At 58.8% G+C, this 20,689-nt stretch overlaps 1 protein-coding gene across 2 annotated transcripts in view; it reads right to left on the bottom strand.

Moving 5' to 3' along the window:
• The window catches only part of PPP3CA (protein phosphatase 3 catalytic subunit alpha), a 104,316-nt gene that overhangs the window by 19,180 nt on the left and 64,447 nt on the right, over positions 1–20,689 (bottom strand). For both annotated transcript variants that reach the window (XM_056114033.1, XM_056114034.1), the window contains exons 3-5: positions 8,057–8,181; positions 5,524–5,635; positions 4,717–4,862 (exon numbers count right to left, since the gene is read on the bottom strand). In XM_056114033.1, the coding sequence (XP_055970008.1) occupies positions 4,717–4,862; positions 5,524–5,635; positions 8,057–8,181 (383 nt within the window). The remainder of the gene's footprint in view (positions 1–4,716; positions 4,863–5,523; positions 5,636–8,056; positions 8,182–20,689) is intronic.

Below are 20,689 nucleotides of genomic sequence, written 5' to 3'. Positions count from 1 at the left end.
GGCCTGTGCAGGACACTGAGTCCTCACGCCAGCGAGGAACAACCAGCAACACCTGTAGAGGCGAAACCGGAGACCCGGGTCCTACACCCACAGCTTGAGCCAGCAAGGGCCCGGGGTAACATACACAGCTCACCTGGGGACACACAGCTCACCTGGGGACACACAGCCCACCTGGGACCAACAAACACAGCCCACCTGGGGACCCACACACACAACCCACCTGGACACACACACACACAGAGCCCACCTGGGACACACACATAGCCCCTGTGGGAACGAACATACAGCCCACCTGGGATCCCCACACACAGCCCACCTGGGGACAAACACAGCCACATGGGGACCAAGGCCCACCTGGGGACCAGCACACACAGTTCACCTGGGACCCACACATACAGCCTACCTGGGACTCACACACATAGCCCACCTGGGGATCAACACAACCCACCTGGGGACTGACACAGTCCACCTGGGAACCACACACAGCCCCCCTGGGGACCAACACAGCTCACCTGGGGACCAACACACAGTCCACCTGGGACCCACACACACAGGCCACCTGGGGACCCACACACACAGCCCACCTAGGACCCACACATATAGCCCACCTGGATATCAACACAGCCCACCTAGGGACCGACATACACAGTCCACCTGGGACCCACACACAGCCCCCCGGGGACCAACACACAGCCCCCCTGGGGACCAACACACAGCCCACCTGGGACCCACACACACAGCCTACCTGAGACACACACACATAGCCCACCTGGGGACCAACACACACAGCCCACCTGGGACCCACACATAGCCCCCCAGGGGACCAACACACAGCCTACCTGGGACCCACACACACAGCCTACTTGGGACACACACAGCCCACCTGGGGACCGACACACACAGTCCACCTGGGACCCACACACAGTCCCCCTGGGGACCAACACACAGCCCACCTGGGACCCACACACACAGCCTACTTGAGACACACACACATAGCCCACCTGGGGACCAACACACACGCCCACCTGATGGCCCCCCTGGGGTGAGTCCGACATGGGGTGAGCAGGGCTGACTGGTGTGCTTATAAAGTGAAAATGAAGACCGTGCAGGTCGACTGGACGTCTGCATACCTGGAATTGGCTGAAAGGCTACTGAAAATAGGGGTCTCACAACTGTGGGATTCTGGTGGGGAGACTCGGGGGGCATCTATGACTTATTCCCCGAACAAGGCGAGTTCCATGAAGAAAAGGATCAAATAAGCAAGTGTTTCAACGAGGGATTAAACAAAGAATCCCCCCAAAAATAACCCGAACAGACAGCTGCTGATTTGCGATGCTGGTGACGGCCTCCCCTCCCTTCCCACAGTATTTCACACACGAGTCCCATCCACAGGCTGACCAGGCTATCCTGACTGACTTTCCCACTAATCCTGCATTCAGGAGGGCAAGCATCATGGTTTCCATCTTCCATCTGACTTGCTCACGTCACAGGGATGGAGCGTGAATGAAGCCCGTGTCACGGCAGGCTTGCACCAAGGGCACACGACGGGCCCTCACGACAGGCCCTCAGCCGGGGGAGTTCGTGACAGACGGATGCCAACCTGGGTAGGAGGGAGAGGCGGGTCCCATCTCTGTGAGTAGCACCGTAGCACTGTCCTCCCGTTGTTCATCGATTTGCTCAAGCGGGCACCAGTAACGTCTCCACTGCGAGACTTGTTACTGTTTGTGGCATATCGAATACGCCACAGGGAGCTTGCCAGGCTCTGCTGTGCAGGCGGGATACTCTCGGTAGCTTGCTGGGCTCTCCGAGAGGGACAGAGGAGACAAACCTGGGTGGGCCACGTGCAAGGCCACGTGCAAGCCCTACCTGCTGTGCTATCGCTTCAGCCATCGTCTCTGTGAGTACTGGGGTAAAACCCACTAATTCCCAGCTAATCAACTAGGGCGGGGGAGAGACACTTGGAACCTTTGTCTCACGTGTATTTTTGAAGGATTTACAATGAATCTCCCTAACTCTGAGGAGAGGGGAGGGTGATTAATGGCCGGCACTTACACAAGTGATACTAAGGGATTCCTTGTATAACAGTCCTACTTAGACTTTTAAGCAATAGCTAGAATTTGAGTTGTGTTTATAAACATTATTTTGTTGTTTTTTTTTTGGCCACACCCAGGGTGACTCCTAGCTCTGCCCCCACGGGTCATTTTTTTTTTTTTTTTGCTTTTTGGGTCACACTCAGCTGATACTCAGGGGTTACTCCTAGCTCTGCACTCAGGAATCACTCCTGGCGGTGCTTGGGGGACCATATGGGATGCTGGGAATCGAACCCGGGTCGGCCGCGTGCAAGGCAAATGCCCTCCCCGCTGTGCTATTGCTCCAGCCCCAACCCACAGGTCATTCTGGACCCACTCAGAGGAACACATGGGCTGCTGAGAGCAAACCCAGCTTGGCCACGGCTGTCCTATCTCTCCGGGATCCTTCTACGTGAGTCTGTCCTAAGTGGGTTTTCCTACTCACTGTTTACCACTGTCTGAAGCTGGTCTACTTACGATGACTTTGGCTTAAATACAAATATTATGTATATTTAGGAAAAAAACTGCAAAATTCATATTTTTGCAGTACAAACGTGACTCAGAACTATGAGACCAACTTAATCTTCCTAATCATTAGTATGATGAGTAATAAAATGTTAGATGTCCACTCCTCTTTTCTACTTTGGAATAAGCACAGGCATGTTTTCTAAAAGCAAAGATATAGGGCCCATAATACAGTTTTGAACAGTTCAAAATTCTCTAGAATAGTACTAAAATAGAAAGCTAAGAGGTGAAAACAATCTCAATGATAAAATAAAGCATAAATGTGAAAAAATCCTCTGACCTTAAAATAATTTCAATTCATGTATTTTATTTTTTGGCTGGAGCGATAGCACAGTGGGTAGGGCGTTTGCCTTGCAAACAGCCAACATGGCCAAACCGAGTTCGATTCCTCCGCCCCTCTTGGAGAGCCCGGCAAGCTACCGAGAGTATCTCGCAGGGCAAAGCCTGGCAAGCTCCCCGTGACGTACTGAATATGTCAAACACAGTAACAATTGTCACAATGGAGATGTTACTGGCCCGCTCGAGCAAATCGATGAACAATGGGAGGACAGTGACAGTGACAGTAATGTATTATTTTAAAATAACATAAGAAAATGTTTATACTGTTGCCTCCCTGGTGAGGAGTGTTGGGTAACATTGGGTTGTCCTTGCTCCTCCTGCAGGGAGCTTTGGTTTACTGAGTTACTCCCACAAGAGTGCCCCTGAGGCACACCCAAAACCATCAAGCACTAATAATCCTAGACTGCTTTTCTCTTTATGTCCTTTGCATGGTTTACTTAGCAATGTCCTTTTCGTATAGACACAGGAAGACAGTTGATGCTGTTTTTTTGTAAGACAGGAGTTAGTTGACTCCAAATGATATTCACTCCTGGGCATCCATCATATTTACCTGACTTACACCTCAGTTGCCCTTACTTCTAACACCCCCCAAAAGAGGGTCCCAATGGATGGACCCAGGGCCAGCTCTAAGCTACCCTGGGATCGAAAGGGTACAAGCTAAGCAGCATAAGTATAATAAGAGCAAGGTCATGGGACAAACTCTGTCATGACCCAAAAGAAGTAACCAAATAAGGACCCTGCTGGGGTTAGGAAAGACTAGCCTGGCCTGAGGACTCTGGTCTGGGATATATAGGGAGAAGTCCTTGGGAAGAGCCAACCTTTAAGCTTAATATATCTCTTACTGTGCTCATACAAAATGACTAGAAAATTATAAGTAAATTTACTATGATTGTTTAAGTGGATTGCTAGCTAAGGAAAGGAGAAAGCAATACACCCTGGATGGAATCACCCTTGAGCAGATCTCCTAGTAACCGGAAATGAGATGAGACCTTGTCCTTGAGTGAATCTCCTAGAACTTCCCCATGCAGGAGTGGCTTCACTGTTTGTTGTTATGACGGTGTTCAATCCCACCCGTGTGTATACCCAACCTTCATGATTTCTGTGTCACTATGATGTAAGGGGTAAGAGGGGACTAGACATGACTAGGACCCTGAGAAGGACTATGAGGACTAGGATGAGGGAACTGTGATGATTCCGATTGTGCTGTAAGGGAGATATCGGACTACGCTGGGGAGGAGAGGAATAAACTCATTACTGACCAGCCGGGGTCCTGCTTCTCCGTTCCCCTGGTCTGTTGTCCATCTGTCGCCATGGGTTGGTCAGGGCAACGGCTCTCGGCCACCGAAGGCTCCAGTCCCTCACATGCCCGCACCCTCAAGAAATCTCTGAGTTTTTTTTTTTAAATCACCTTTTCTCATTTTGTTCTGTTGCATTCATCAGAAATAAGCACAAAGGACTGTCGCTTCCTCTGCATAAAATGATCCCATATTTTCACATTTCCTCATGGAAAAGACACCCCACCTAGTTCATCTCTTTTTCCTCCCTGTCTACAACAGTCAGAGCTAGTGTTAAATCAAGCAGAAAATATGCCTCTTGAAAGCCGCTTTCTTACCTGCCCACTCATCCCACCTGAGGCACTGTCACGATCAGGCAGCTCGAGGGGCCCGGGGGAGGGAAACGGCCAGCGTGGCGGGGTACGACCAGGGCTGCAGCATCCGGCCACGCCACCCTCTGCCCCGCAAGCCGTGGACAGCGGTGACGGCTCAGACCTTAGGACACTTACTTTCCGGATGTCATCCAGCGTGTTGATCTCTGGGGACAGGCCCCCATGGACACACAGGAACTGCTGGTTCATGAGCGCCGCCAGGGGCAGGCAGTCGAAGGCCTCCATGCAGGCGTCGTACACGCGCTCCGAGTACTTGATCTTACCTGCGGGGACACAGGTGCGGGGGGGGGGGGGGAGGGGGAGCGGGGGGGGGGGCTGCATCACAGAGCAGGTGGGGCGCATCTGACCTCCCAATGAGGGGGACTTGCTTAGGGTCATACGGGTGCTGTCACTGTCTTTCTACGATTTTAGTGAAGCTATGCAAAGCAGAGAACTTTGGTGCATGTTCTCGCCACTTCAAACTTGAAGTTCCGACGGACAATGTGGCAAATTAACAGGGTTATTGCCGTGTCGTACTGCTAGCTCCTATGCTCAAAGGAATGAGTCGTTTCTCTTGGTCAGGTAGGTCCAAGGAGAAAGGTGGAGGGCTGATTTTGCCTCATCCGTCTACCCGGAGAGCCGAGGTCAGGGGGGTACTGTGGGGGACCCCCAATAGTAGCACTACTCTGGTGATTTACAGACCAGCGAGTCCCTTGGTTCTTAGGATAGATGATATCAAAGAGCAGCTGAAGTCCTTACGTCACCCAGACAGAATTGTGAGGGTGAACCTTCAGCTTCGGGGAAGCCCAGAATGACAAGGAAATGTGTCACTGTGACTGGGGGTTCTTGGCTCAGAGCGTGAACTGGCCTGACCCTGGCGTGTTACGGAGCCCTGGCCTGCTCGTGGCAGACGGAGTTCCCGGGAGAAGCGTGAAGGATACTTACATTCTTGTTTAAATGTGAAATACTCGGTGAGATGTCTACATTCATGATTTCCACGAAGTAAAAACAGTGTTTTGGGGTAGAGAATTTTCAAGGCCCACAAGTATAGCACACACTGGGGGGGAGAAAAACAAATAAAATCAATGCTTATTCTTCTGCTCCATCTAAGCTTTCACACAGGAAGGCACAGACCAAGGGGGTCCGTGTCACCCGATGCTCCCCAAGCCCCCCAGACCCCCACCAGGGAAGAGAGTGACATCAAACAGGAGACATGACAAAGAGCACTGACCCTGAACCATAAGCCTCCGTGAGGACCCTCTACCCCACCACAAGAACATGGTGGGCTGCAGGGACCACTGGGAGAACCGGGAATGAAAATAAATAAAAATGAAAATACACCATTGGGAAAGCATGAGGTGCAAGGTGACGATTAGTGATTCAAGTAACAGATGCTTCTCCACTAAAACTGCGCGTTTTGGACGGACATAGTACAAGCAATGGGAGCCAGGAGAGATGGGGGCAAATCTGACCTGTTACCCTGCCACAACCTGCATCCTGTCCCCCCGTGTGCCATCCCAAACCTCCAGTAACGCACGTGCAGGGCCCCCCACGCTGGCAGGAACAGGGGTTTCCGGGTCCCTCCAGGAAGCTCGGCTCCACTCCCAGACTGCGTCCACCCCACGGTCTCTGCTAACGGTGAAGCTGGGGCCACACATGGAGGTGGGCCCGGTGGCTCTGTAAGAGCTGAGCTTCTGGGGGGGGGTGGGGGCAGAGCAGACCAGCTGGTGTCGCCCGACCCTGCCGGAGCCCGGGGGACACGAGCAGGACTTGAGGCATCTGCCCTCAGCAGGACACAGTCTCCCATCCTATGGCTGGGACTGAGGGGGACAGTGAGCCGCTGAGAGCGGGTCACATCAGCACCCATGGGCGCAGATGCCAGGGGGCTTTCTGAGCATCCCCCTCCCCCCATCAGGGCTCATGGGGACTCATGTTACAAACAACAGGACCAGTTCTGGACAGGTGACCAGACGGCCTCTCTGGGGTACCTCCTCATGGCAAGGGCTGTGGACATGCGGTTTCCCTCTGGAAGCACCTCCCATGAAAGGAGAGATGCTTCTTCCTCCTCTCCCTGAGGCCGAGGGGGATGTGCCATGCGATGGCTGGTGCTGGGGCAGCTGCCTCGGGTCATGAGGCTGACAGCGGGGGCCAGGCAGTGCCTGTTCTTCGGGAGAGAGAGCAACGTCTGTTAAGTCAAGGTTGCTGCTTGCTCCTACTCTCGGCACGTACTAGCCCTCATGCGATACACGTTTTGACCTGCCAGTGACCCTGGACATTGGGACCCGGGTCTGGGAGGCCACCCGTGTTCTTGCCTGCATTCCCCCAGCTTGTCCAGGGCCGGGTCTTCTCGGCCAAGACCAATGGCACTGTCACACAGCCCTGGACACCCAGAGGAAGCAGCAGGGATGCTGGTGCCTTCACCCGGCTCAGAGATCAGGGCCAGCACCAAGGTGGCCGGTCGCCCGGCCCGCCCAGCCCGCCTGTCACTGCAACTTCTCGTGTGCTTCCTGCACGCCCCCCGCCCCGCCCTGGGCGGGAGAGCGGGCCCTCGTCTTTTCAGACACTCCATGTACAAAGGGGACAGACAGCCTAGCGTGGAGGCTCCAGGTTCACATTGACCCGCCTGCCCCTGCGGTACCCGAGAACTAGGGACCCCCAGTGTGGGAGGGAGGAGTAAAACACGGAGGAAACGGTTTTATTTTCTTCTATGACTGGGAATGAGTGGGCAAACAAAATCCATCAAATGATTCCAAGAGCAGGTTGCTGGAGAGGGACGTGCCGTTCACATGCAACTCAACATAGCTCCGTCCTGGATGCCGGGGCCAGTCTCCACGGCCGCCCCACGGCCGCCCCGAGCCCTTTCGTCTACTTGTCTGGGAGCGCAGGAGAGGCCATGACACTTTGCTCTGTGACTGCTCCCTGGGTCTCACTCTGTGAGGCGCCACGTCAGCACCGGGAGACTGTGGCCCCGCGTCACTGGACCCCAATCGTGCCCATCACGGGGCAGGCGGGGGCAGCATCAGTGAAGGGCGTGATCACAAGGGGCCCCAAACACGACCGCAGCCACACACCCACACGTGTACAAATATACACACGCATAAGCACACGTGCATGCAGACACTAATACACATGCACACCATGAACACAACACCATACACACCTATGCACACGTGCTCAAACACGCTCATATGCACATATACACATGCACACACATACTCATACAATCACACACACTCGTGTGCACACACACGTACACGTCACTTCGCACCAGCAGTCACAGAGAGGACCACAACAACAAGCCAACTCCCTCAGGCCCTGGGTCCACGTCACGCCCAGTGACACAGGATTTTCTCCAGCGGCCTTGTGTGGAGAAAGCGCCTCCCCCCCCCCCGCCCCCCGTGCCCCCAGCTCCTGTGGCTATGGCAGCCCAGGACCTGGGTGGGCCGCGGGTGGCAGGTGGGTCCCGCTGTGTACTTACTTCGATGCTGAAGTACCCTCTGTCCACGTAGTCCCCTAGGAAGAGGTAGCGAGTGTTGGCGGGCGAGCCCCCCACTTCAAAGAGCTTCATCAAGTCAAAGAATTGTCCATGGATGTCCCCACACACTGCAGAGACAAGACAGAGTCACATTAGGGCTCAGGCCAGTCACGGAACGCCCAAGCTCAGCGCGGAGGGGACTTCTGGCTTTTCACCTGGAGTTGGCCGGGGCGGCAGCATAGGGATGGGAGAATAGCGGGACAGGACAGAAGGCCCCCAGCCCCCACCGCTGCCGGGGCGGGGGGGGGGGGGAGGGGGTGATACCCACGCAGCTGGGAAGGGAGCACAGACCAGAATGGGCGACATCGGCCGTGCACGCACGGGTCTCGTGTGGCCTGAGCTGCCCAGGGAAACCGCGGAACACTGTCCTCAGGACACGGCCCGCTGAGTCAGACACCCTCCACAGCGAGACACACCACTCAGAAAACCGACCCCCACTGAAACCTGAATCAGGAGAGTATTCAAGAAGCAAAAATGAAAAAGAAGTTTACAAAATCCCCCAAACCGCAGCAGGTACACACACGAGCACTTGCCCTCCCTCCTGCTCTCTCCCTCCCTTCCCCTCTCTCCTTCTCTCTCTCCCTCTCTCTCACACACATATGCCAACTGTATTTTTTTGTGTTTTCTGTATTTTTTCACCTTCTCTATTAAGCCAAAATTCTTGAAAAGAGTGTCCTGGTCTTCTGGCCAAACTGCTCACCCTTCCTCACTCTTCACGTATATGTAACGTTCAAGGCCCCACTAGCTTCTGCGGACTGTCCCCGGATTCTCCACAGCCCGGTTCCATGACAAGAAACAACCAGACCAATGTGGGGTCCACATGGGACAGGGCTGATGCTGGACACACGTGGGGCGGGGGACACAGCTGCCCCCTTCTCAGTTCTAGCGTGTGGAGTGACCATGGGCCGGGGGAGGGGCTATGGGGGGAGCAGTTTTGGCACAAGCAACCCTGAACACACCCTGCAGTGCCACCGGAAGGACACGAGTCCATCTCCCCTGATACCCAGACAAGCCCACACTGGGGAAGCTGGTGACAGCCACGTCCTGAAGTCCCCAGGGACCGTAAGGACCGAAAGTCCTTCTTTCAGGAGGACCCTCTGTTCTCTGGAGTCATGCCCGAGGCAGAACAACTCTCGCTTGCACAGAGTGGCTGGGATTCCCCTTCCGGGCAGGCGGGATATGCTTCAGTAATGCAGGAAGGAGAGTGGACAAACAGCCAGAACAGACTCAACCACATGGGAAACAGGACCCCCGCTGCAACCACGGGAAGTTGTGACACGCCCACCAGGACACAGGTGGGAGACTGGCATTGAAGCATGGCAGGCCAAAGGCTCATCAACCAAAAATCTGTAAATCACAGCTCTTTAATAATAAAAAAAAATCATAAAAATAACAAAAGATCCAGTGTGTAAAAAAATACAAAACATAAAAAGTTCAAGGCTAGAGAGACAGTCCATTGGATGTTCACCCCGCACGCCACCACCAGGGGCTCAATCCCCGGCACCCCTCATGGTCCCCAAGCACCGCCAGGAGTAGAGTGCAGAGCCAGGGTGGCCCTTGAGCCTGCCAGGTGCATCCAAGAAAAAGAAAAAAAAGTGCAGAGGTTGGAGAAATGGGCCATTGATGGGGGAAGGGACACGGGGGAGGCCCTGGGGGTGGCTCCACCCACAGCCCACAGCCCTGCAGGGAGTCACTCAGTCCTCAGGTAGCTGGATGCAGGGGGCATCACCGGTCCTGACTGTAACCCAGGCTCACCCGATCTCTCCTGGCAGGGAAACTCAACACAAACCAGCCACCCCAGACATGGACCTCATTAGGAGCAAAGTTACGGGACTAGGGAATTACTGAGATAAAAACAAGCTTCATGGGGGGGGATGGGGGTGGGAGGGATATTATCTATGGTGGTGGAAAATGGGCACTGCTGGAGGGATGGGTATTTGATCATTGTATAATCGAAACCCAAGCACAAAAAATTGTAAATCTACAACTGTACCTCATGGTGTTTCACTAATAAAAATTAAAAAAAAAATAATAAGCTTCATGCCGCCTTCCTGGCCCCAAACATCCTCATTCATGATAAACTAAAAGGGCTGAGTGAACAGAAAGGAAAGGTATCGAAAACTGTCTATCCCCACAGCACAATGTCACTCTTGAATGTTAAATGTGTATATCAGGCTCTTCCTAAAACAAAACTGGGAGAATTTAACCAGACTGGGGCAAATCGAGCACTAACAGAACCAAAGAGAAATATGCTACAGACAGGCGCATTTAAAAGAAATGAGCGGCCACTCAGAAGCGGTCACCACAGCTGGGACGCCGCCTCACCACAATGACCCTTACGAAGAACACAGAACACGACATGCAGGCGATAAGGTGACAGCACCAACTCCCTCAAGAAGCCCCCAAACTCCCACGCACAGAGAGGTGAGAGAGGTGGGGTGGGGGTGGGGGGTTCCTGCTGTCACTGGGCCCTGCAGCAACAGAGAGAGAAACGGGGACCAAGAGCTTCTCACCAATCTAGGGTGAGTGCTCCCCACTCGGCCCTGAGCACTGCTGGGAACCATCCCCAGGGCGCACACACATACATGTATGCATGCATGCACACACACCCCCATGCGCACACATACATGCACGCAAACACACACACATGAACACACATGCACGCACACACACAACACCCATAAGTGGGGGCAGAAGCAGACAGTGAGGCTCTGTCTCGCCCAGTGACGCCTCTGCTTCCTCCTTCTGGCTGACCTTGGCCCAGAGTTGCACCTTCGGTTAATCATTTCTTCCTCCTTGGCCCACCCCACTGGCTCCGGAAACAGCAGCCCCGGCAGGCCCTGACCCCCTCGGGCTGCACAACCCTCTCCCCCACCGCCACATTTCTGGAGGGGCTGTGGGGCCCAGCCCGCACCTGGCCCTGGGGGCCGAGTGTCACAGAGGGTTCACGAAGGCAGAAGCACCCGGGAGCCCGAGCAGTGACAGAGAAGCGGGCCAGCCATGCTGGACGAGAGCCGTGGCCCGCCAGAAGGCGCCTCCTTCACAGGAAGGGTGAGCCCACGGCCCGCCAGGAAGCAGGGGGGCCTGGCCGCACAGCTGAGGGGCGCAGAAGGGGCCACGCTACACCCCGGGACCCAGCCGTGCCGGGCTCAGGGGGGACTCGATGGTGTTCCCAGGGCAGTGGGTGAGTAGGGGCACCTGGACTGCCCCAGGATAAGGGGAATGGGGCGTATCTTCCTGGGTCACATGGCCAAGTGCAGAGCCCAACCTCGAGGGCACAAGGCTGCTCACGCCCCAGTGGAGTGAGCTCGGGGGCCACGCCCCCCCCCCGGAGTTTATGTAGGGGTTTGGGGGGCTCCGGGGGCCACCAGCATGGACAGGAGCCTTAGAGGAGGCAGGAAAGGACAGGCCAACCCCCCAGGTGACACGGGACAGGGACAGGCAGCCCAGATTGAGAGGCCGGGCAGGCTGTGAGAGGCCGTCCGATCGGTCCAGGCCCTGCCAGAGCATCGCTGGTGCAGGAAGTGGACACCAGAGCCAGGGCTCCCAGCAACCTGGGCACACCCCGGCAGCTCCCAGCCGGGGCTAGGAAGACTGAGAGAGTCTCTGGTCCCTATCACGGGCACTGCCATAGATTCAGCCTGGGCAGCTCATGTCTGCAGGGCCACATGCCACACTCACGGCCTCCGGCCCGTCAGGGAGCCCACACAGACACAGCTCACCCCCGACGCTTCTGAACCGCCATCACTCAGAAAGTCCCGCAACGGGCACATAATTACTAAAGTAGCCGAACAGTCAGAGTTTTGGGATTGTTCATCGACATGCGTGACGGTTTTCACAGCTGGCCAGAACGATGCCCTCAGAGGGAGGGAAGCTTCCCGGACGGCTCACACAGAGGAGCAGGGCCAACCAGGAGTGAGACGCTCACGGGCCTGTAGGAAACAGCAGAGAACTGTGGGCAGCAGCAGCGGCGGGCAGCATCCGGGAGAGGGCAGACCCCAGCTGCCGAGGGCCCGGCCCCTGGCATGAGCTGCAGCATAGCCAGCACCGAAGCATCAGGAAGGAGCCCCCATACCACAGGGACGGCCGGCCTCACACACACTATCTCTGCAAGGGGCTGATGGGACAGGAGACCCCACCCAGACCTGCCCCAGTCACACAGGCCTCGTTCTGCTGCCTTCTGGGGACGCCTCCTGACCCCACGCCTCTCCGGAATGTCTGTTCTCACGGGCGTGAACATGCCGACTGCCTGTCCTGGCAGCTCTCAAGACAAACTGAGATGCAAAGCTGGAGGCTCCCTCGCCACAGGGGTCCCGAGCCTCCCGCCACAGTGGGCAGCCACCATTGGGCCCTGCCCTGCCCTGCCCAGGAGACCAGGTGCAGACACACCAAGTTCTGTGGCTGTCTCGGAAACGGCAGCCCTTTTCCCGTGAGGACCAAGGGCCAGGGAGCACCGGGAACTGGGCACACGCCCATTAAACCCCTCCAGAGATGACCTGTATCTGCAGGTTCAGGTCCTGTAAAGGTCAGGAAGTTGGCTACCAAGTGCACTGCCCACACTTCAGACCCCACCGTCAGTGAGGCTTAACACGGCCCACGCACAGCCTACGGCCCACTCGGTGGGATCTCAGTTCCCACCCGCCACCCCCTGAGGAGACATGGGGTGGTGTCCACAGCAGATGGACCCTGGATCCCGGCACGACCGGCCCCACCCACGGACGAGTGGATGGGAAACCCATGTACAGGGACCCAACCTGGGCAGGGGGGCAGCGGAGGCGTGAGGAGGGGACGGTTGATCCTCACGAGGGTCAGGTCTGACCACAGGAATGGCCGGTGACTCAGAGCCAGAGACCCGAGCACAGCCCAGAGATGGCAAACCGCGGGGGTTCGGCTCACTCAAGGGGCCTGGGGTCAGCACCCGCTCGGTTCTGAGGCCTCGGTCCAGCGGGGGAGCTCGCAACTGCGTGACTGAGTCACAGCCCCACACGTGCCCCCAGCGCTGGCCGCCAGCTGCCTCCTACCCATCCTGGGACTGCTGACTGTCCCACAGAGCAGTGGGGTCGGGCAGGGGTCACTCGGGGGCGGAGGAGGCCGCTCCGCTGCCCACATCCTATGCACGTGATGGCGTGGCTGACACACGGCTGAGGCTTCGCTCAGTGGCCCCCATGTCAGGACGCAGGTGTGAAATGGCGTTTCCAAGACGCCTCAGACGGCGGCACTGGGAGACCCTCACCAGGTGCCTCCACAGCTTACCCGGTGCTGCCACCCTGCACGGGACGGCCAAGGACACGTCCAGGGCCTGGCCTACGTCCCTGCTCGCACGGGGTGGGCCTGGGCACCATGCCCAACACGGGCTGGGGTCCCACGGTGGAAACAACCTTGCAGTCGTTCTGCAGCCGCGGCTCAGACAGTAACGGCTGAGGCCGCTGTGTCCGTGGTGAGTGTGCAGGGAGACTGAGGGAGGGCACCATGAACAGTGGTGGGCACAGGGCCTCCCGCCCGGGCAGCGTTTCTGTCCAACTCTGGTGATTTGGCCCCATCTTGGCTCCGCGCTGCCTGTGGTGCTGGCCTAGACACGGGAGCGGGCGAGGGAGCAGCCCTGGCCCGAGCGGATCCACCTGCTTCTCGTGTGGCAACTTTGCCCTCTCACATGCGGCCGGGGGCGGCCGAGGCCCCGGGATCCCGCCAGACACCCACGGTCTTGGCGACTCTCATGTTGCCCATCCCGATCATGGCAGTCGGCTGCGGGGGTCCCGGTGCAGAATTCGGCACCCACGACGTGACCCCCTCCTGGATGCACACGGGGATGCCCCTGCGGGCTCTGGACAGCCGCTGCCCCGGCACAGGAGGACGTGGGGAGACGTGCCTGCCAAGGACTCTGACGAGAGGCAGGATTTACACCTGCCTCTCCCCTTCTCCATGGGGCGGGACTCTCAGAGAGTGCTCAGGGACCTGGGGCTTCACTGGGCATTCTGGCACAGTCCAAGAGTTCTGGGTTTTATTTTTGCAGCCAATAGTTTTCTATCTACTCGACTCTTCTTTCGCGCATGCCACTAAATTCTGGTTTAATTTCCCTCGTATTCTGTGAAGAAGAATAAAGTCACTGGGATGTTCAATAATTTAAAATAAATTTAAAGAAAGCACCGTTGTTCACAGGTGCACGAGCGAGTGCTCACCAGCTCCCCGAGGGTGTGATCAAAGAACCCAGAAGGGCCTTTTATCTGAGACCATCAAAGGCCACGGGCCAAGAAAAGACACAGAGTCCTGATTACATGGGAAGCAGCCTCGGGCCCCGGGAATCCAATCTGAGAGTCGGCTACTGGCGAGCCGTGGTACTGTGACCTGGTTCGGTGGGACGAGGGCAGTCTGGACTCTGCCAGGAACTACTGTGTGCATGACGCACAATTCACTCACAACAAGTACCACACCCCAGGGCCTTGTGTGCAATACCTGCACCCTCTCTGGGCACACACACACTCACACTCACACCCACACGCTGACACGTACACGTTCACACGCCCCCATGCAGACTCACACATGCACACATGCACACACACGCACATACACACATACAAGCACACTCACCCCCACACCAACACGCTCAGACACACACATACACATTCTCACTCCCCCATGCAATTTACACACACATGCGCGCACGCATACACACACACACACACACACACACACACACACACACAACCACAAGGGACGTTCCAGATTCACTCACTGGATTCTTCTGTAGCCGCCTTTTCTCTGTGGCTACCACAGCTTATGCTGGAGGAAAAGTTGTATTTACTGGCTTTAGAAGGACAAGATTAAAGTGACCTGGATTCTCCTTCGCACGGTCTCAGTCTCCGGTTATGGGACGGGGAGGGGGGAGATGGACGTTCCTGTCTCCCCCAGGCTCACGTCTCCAGCCCAGCATTAGGCTCCTTCCTTCAGCGTTTGCATCCCTCTTCCCTCTCCCAGCACCCCGGAGGACACTTGGGGCAGTGCCAACACCAGAGCAGAAGGCGGCGGCATCATGGTGGCATGTGCCAGGTGATCACCCTGGGGCAGAGGCAGGAGCACGGCCGGTTGTTTTCCTGCAGCTTTATTCCCGGTCACTCGACTCGGCTGCCTTACAAGGCCCTTCACTTGCTTATAAAGTGCCTTGATTCTGGAGACTATCTTGGGGTGTCCCGGGGGGAGAAACATTCTCAAATTATTAAAGTTTTGTTGTCGATGTTGACTTCTGGCTGACACCTGGTGGTGCTCCGGGCTAACTCCTGGTTCCGGGTTCCCCTGGGCCAGGACTCGGCCCGGATCGGCTGCATGGAGATGCGCTCCTGAGCCTGGTACTCGCCCCCGTCCCTTGAGTTCATTCCCACACAGTTAGGAGAAATGGGTCTGAGGAGTCTCGCTGGCAGGGCAGGGGCAGGCTCTGGGGACTGGCGTACCAGTCTAGCTCACGGGCCCCCAGGCAGTGCGAGCAGCCTGGGGGGTGATGTGGGGCCCGTGCTCGGGACCTCTGTGGATTCCCGGGGGTTCCAGGTCAGGGGCAGGGGGGGGGGGCAGCTCTGGCAAAGGTCCTGCCAGCCCTTCACCGGAGAAACGCTGCAGAGGGCTCCCGCCATCCAGCTCCAAACCAGGACACCCCAAGGCGCAGCCCGCCAGCACTCGGGTCTCCATGGTGACGCCTCTCGGGCTGAGTCACCAAGCACAAAGCTGTGGAGAAGTTGGTCCTTCTGAAGCGTGCAGCTGCCTCGCTGCAAACCCCACCTCTGAGACCACGGACGCGAGAACCTCAGTTAAAGAACTGCTTAAGGTAAAAAGCAGAGGCATGCCTGGTCAGGATAGGGAGCCAGACGCGGCCCTAGGGAACGGCAAAGCCACTTCCAGGGGGGAGAGCAGCCCCCGGGCCAGGCTCACCTGGGATCTCGGGATCTGGCGTCCAGGATGCTGGAAATCAAGTCCAGGGAAAGGGGAAGTGATCCAGCAAGAGAAAGGAAAGGTTCCTGCTGCCAGAGGAGCGACAGGGTGAGGGGGGAGGGGGAAAGAGGGGACGGGGGAGGGGAAGCAGGTGAGCGGCCACGAGGCTGTGGGGTCCCAGGCTCCCCAGGGCCTTGCTCCTGTGCCCACCTCAGTTTGGGCAGGCAAGTCGACAGACCTTCCACACTAGCCTGAGAGGGAAGTGCCAGGAGCTCTTGCCCTGAGGCACATGGTAGGGAAGAGGCAGCTTCTAGAAACCCCAGCATCCAGCCACCGTCGTGGGCAGCGAACATATCACTGGACTCCTCCTCCTCCAGCCTGCAGCCGGGTCGGCCCCTACTCTGGCCCCCAACCCTGCAGCTGCGGGCAGAAGCCCAAGGGCAAGGCTGCAGCTCTGTGAGGGACGGGGAGGGGCCACCCTTCATGGGCAGGGGCTGGAGGGGCAGCCACAGGGCACATGGCCTGGACGCAGCAGCACGGGTCAGGGCACGGTCCCTGCCTCTACCTCACCAGAACCACAGAGCTGGGGATGTAGAAGCACCGGGTCCGACCCACGGCACAGAAGTAGCAAAGCTCCTTCAGCCCATGGGCAGCGCGGGAGATGGACGTGGCCGGTGACCCCTGACATGCACCTGGCCTGGAGGGCAGAGCCGGGGAGGTGGAACCTGAGTCCTGCCCTGCCCGGCGCCCACCTCGAAGTGCTGCTCCGAAGCTCGGGGCCTCACACCCAGGGCACGCACAGCTGTCGCTCACTGCCCAGCAGCCACCCTGCTGCGTGCCGAGAGTGTGTGTCCCAGGACGTGCGCGGGGGTGGGGCTGTGCCATCCCAGGGTGTGGGTGTCGCGGCATCTCTGCACAGATGGGCCTCGGACACCCCGAGAGCCGGGACGGGGACCGCGGTAGCTGGGCTGAGAATCTGCATGTGGTCAGCACTTCCCCAAGGCCACACGCTCCAACGACAGCCCCAAACACCAGCGCTCACAGGCCAGAGCAGGGCAGTGGGGAGCGGGCGGGTGACTGGAGGGGCTCTGCTGGCCAGGGAGTGAAGCAGACTCGCCAGGGGGCCCCCACGCCGTGCCCTGTCCCCCTTGGCGGAGCTCTGTCCCCCGCAGCACCTCGGGCCTGACCGCCCCTGGCCAGGGAGACCCAGGCTGCTGGCAGTGACGCCGGCTCGCTTGCCGCTGCCGCCGCCCGCTGGCTCTTGGCTCCTGCGGTGTCTGCTAGCGTCAGGCTCCCGTGCTTCCCTCTGGACTAAAGCTTGAGTGATCGGCCCCTGCAGGTGGCTGACGCTCTCTGGAGCCACTGCCCAGGGAACGGTGCCATGGGGCTCCGGGGCTGCCCCCACAGAGGTCACGCGGCCGGAAGGCAGCCAGGCTGGCCGGGCAGCTGCCGGCAGGGAGGGAAGCCCTGACTGACCCCAAGCAGAGGCGGGTGTGGCAGCCCCGCCCCGCCAACAGCTCAGGGCAGGACGGCTTCCTGGGGGAAAGACCAGCATGAACTCTGTGGCGTCCGGCTGCAGGCAGAAAGCGACAGACCCAGTGCCCACCCGGGGCAGTGACCATGACAGATGGACGGACGGACGCAGCCACAGAGCCAGGAACCAGAGGGGCGGAGCAGTGTGGTGTGGGGGACAGGTTGGACTCACGTCCCCGCGGCTGTGCAGGAGCGGAACCCATCATCCTCAGCCCTGCCCACGCACGGAGCAGAGCCACCCCATGCCCACCGTGGCCCTGAGGGTCCGATGGGACGGGGCGGGTGGCACCGCTGTGGTCTGCAGGGACTCACAGCTCAGGACACAGGAGGTCACTAGCGGGAAGCCGAGAGACAAGCCTGGCACCTAAACAGGGACCGGTGGGCAGGCACAGTCTGATCAGCACCTGCCCATCTGCCGGGTGGGACATGACCAGCGGAAACTCCAGGAGAGCGGCTGGACGCCACGGAGGAGCCACACAGGAGAGCACGGCTGGGCCAAGGCCAGGGTGTCGCTGGAGGGGCTGGGCGCTATGTCCCATCTGAGTCCCTGAGCAAGCTCGAGGGCTACCCTCAGGGTACCCCCAGGGGGGCTCAGCCCCCAGCTGTCTCCCCGGGCAGACTCCACGGTCGCCGGACGGTGAGGACAGGTGGTCCCTGTTCACCTCCTGGGAGCTGTCCAGGGGGACCGGCCATCTCCACCGCAGGATGGCCGCACACCACGCGCCCTCGCGCCCCAGGGCCCCAGGGAGAGTACCCGGGACAGGGGCCCAGAGAGATGCAGGTCCAGGGCCCCAGGCTGTGGCCTCAGCCCTCAGCTGCCCCTCTGATGCTACTGCCTGTGTATCCAGCGGGTGGCAGGACAGGCTTCTCCATGGAGAAGGGGAGGCCGACAGGGGTGGGGCTGACAGTCAAGGGGTCACTGCCCTTTCAGGAAACAGGTGGGCGGTCACACAGCAGGGGGCTTATTGGGGCCGTCCACACGGCCCCCAGAGCGGCAGGTCAGACCCGATAAGGTTGAGGGTGGATCTAACCAGCTGCTGGCCCTGATGCCAGGCCACGTTCTCTGCGGACACACAAGATAGGGTCAGCCCACTGCAAGGGTGTGGGGTGAAGTTACCGTATCCTAGCCTACCCTCCCCTTCCTGCAGGGCCCAGCCCAGGGGATGGCAGCGGGGCAGGGACAGAGAGGAGCGGTCAGGCACACTCCCAGCCGAGTGCAGGCTGCTGGCCACAGATGTCTCCACATACACGTGAACATGGTGTGTTGGCACCTGACATCTTCCCGGGCGCCTAGAACACGCGAGGCAAAGCCGCTCGGGCACCGGGCTCAGGACCGGCAGGGAGAAGGACGCCCCCCTCACTGCCCACAGCAGAGTAGGGCCCTCAACAGGAGTTCCAGAGACGTGCACATGCGCGTCTACATATACACGTCTGTATGCGGCTGCGTGTGTATCTGTGTGTGCATCCGTGTGCGTCCGTGTGTAGGTCTGCCTGAGCATGTGTCCGTACACAGCTGCACGTGTGTGCACACCCGTGCACATCTGTGGCTGTGAGTCTGGTCTGCATGTCTGTATGCGTCTGTGTACACGTGCGTACATGTGTCTTCACACACGTCTACGTGTTCAAGTCCACAACCACCTTCTCTATCCCGGCCAGGGAGAGCGGCCTCCTCCTCCACCTCTACCCATGGACCTTCCCACCTGGCCTCCCTCGTACCTGGCTCCCCCCAACCCGAGCTCCTCCTCTGCCCCCCCCTTTGACCTCGGTTCCCCCCAGCCCAGGTGCCCCCTCCCCCTTCTTGCTCTGCTCTGCGTCTGTCCATACACTGGCTGGACCGAAGCATGAGTGTTCTGAGCCGAGCGAGGAACAGGAGATGGGCAGCAACGGGCCCCACCTGGGTTTCCCGCCAATCAACGCCGCATGCTAAGTGAGTCGCCTCACAGACTCCAGGAAGCCTGGTCGCGTCCCCTCACTTCTCGCCTTCCCATCTCTGAGGCGTTTGATCAGTGCCAGTGGCTCATTCAAGAGAGGCCCAGTGAGCTGCACTGAGGAGTCCGCCAGGGCCACCTCGGAAGACCTTTAGTGTCTGACACACGAGGACGAGAATCCCCAATAAGAATCTGTTTCGTGCTGCTCATCAGATGGGCTTTGACTGCATCATGTGACCGCTACCACCCGTCACACCTCCCCCCTGCGCAGGCTGGGAACAGCGCCCAACGGGGGCTGGTGAGTGAGAGCTGGGGCGCAGGGACGGGCTGCCTCGTGCCAATACAGACCCGCAGCCTGAGGACAGAAGGCACTGCACGGGGCCCTCTGCTCGAGGGGGCCCTGAACGGCACAGCACCATGGAACCACCTTCGTGAGCAGGGCGGAGACGCGGGGACACGCACCTCGGGAGCGGCCTCAAACCGAGAGCGGCCCAGAAGTCAGATGGGAACCTGGGGCTGCCAGCTCACGGACACTGGCTTCCTTCAGGAAGACAAGGCACAGGAAAAAGGGCTGTGGGCAGCTCCCCGGTGTGAGCTGGTGCTGAAAGGTCACGTCTGCCGCCGCCATGACAGCAGACAGACATGTCGCACCGACATTTCCCTTGGGACAAAAGGCACTCAGGCACGGGAGCGGCAGGCCCGGCCCGGCCCTCAGGGTCGCAGGGACCCTCCCCTGCCACAGCAGCTTCCAACATGGATGGCCATGTGGGAGAAGGGCAGCTGGGGCCAGCTCCCGCGGGGCCCAGACCTCACGGGTGCTGGGCCATCCAGCACACAGAGGCCGGAGCACTGACCCACCAGGTCCCCAGCACCACCAGGAAGAAGCCTCGTGCAGCGGTACTGGGCGCAGCCCCACAGCAGACTGAAGAAGGCACCACGACCCTCCCCCGCAGTCAGGCTCCCGGGGAAGGAGCAAGAACAAGCCCCCTCCCCGCCTCCCCAGGCCCGGGCTGCTGAGACACAGAGGGGCAGAGACAAGGAGCCCTCGGAACCTCAGGACGGGGCGGGGCAGCAACCCGGGCAGCAGAGATGCAGGCGTGGCTAGGCCTGGGCTGGACACCAAGGCCTCCAGGCAGGCCAGCCTAGGGAGTGGCCACAGAGAACCCCAGTGGGCAGGACGCCCGGACAGACGGCTGACCCG

This window comes from Sorex fumeus, unplaced genomic scaffold, assembly GCF_029834395.1.
Source record: "Sorex fumeus unplaced genomic scaffold, SorFum_2.1 ptg000024l, whole genome shotgun sequence".
Lineage (NCBI taxonomy): Eukaryota > Metazoa > Chordata > Mammalia > Eulipotyphla > Soricidae > Sorex > Sorex fumeus.
The sequence above is the reverse complement of the archived record's forward strand: the minus strand, read 5'-3'. Positions and strand labels throughout refer to the sequence as shown.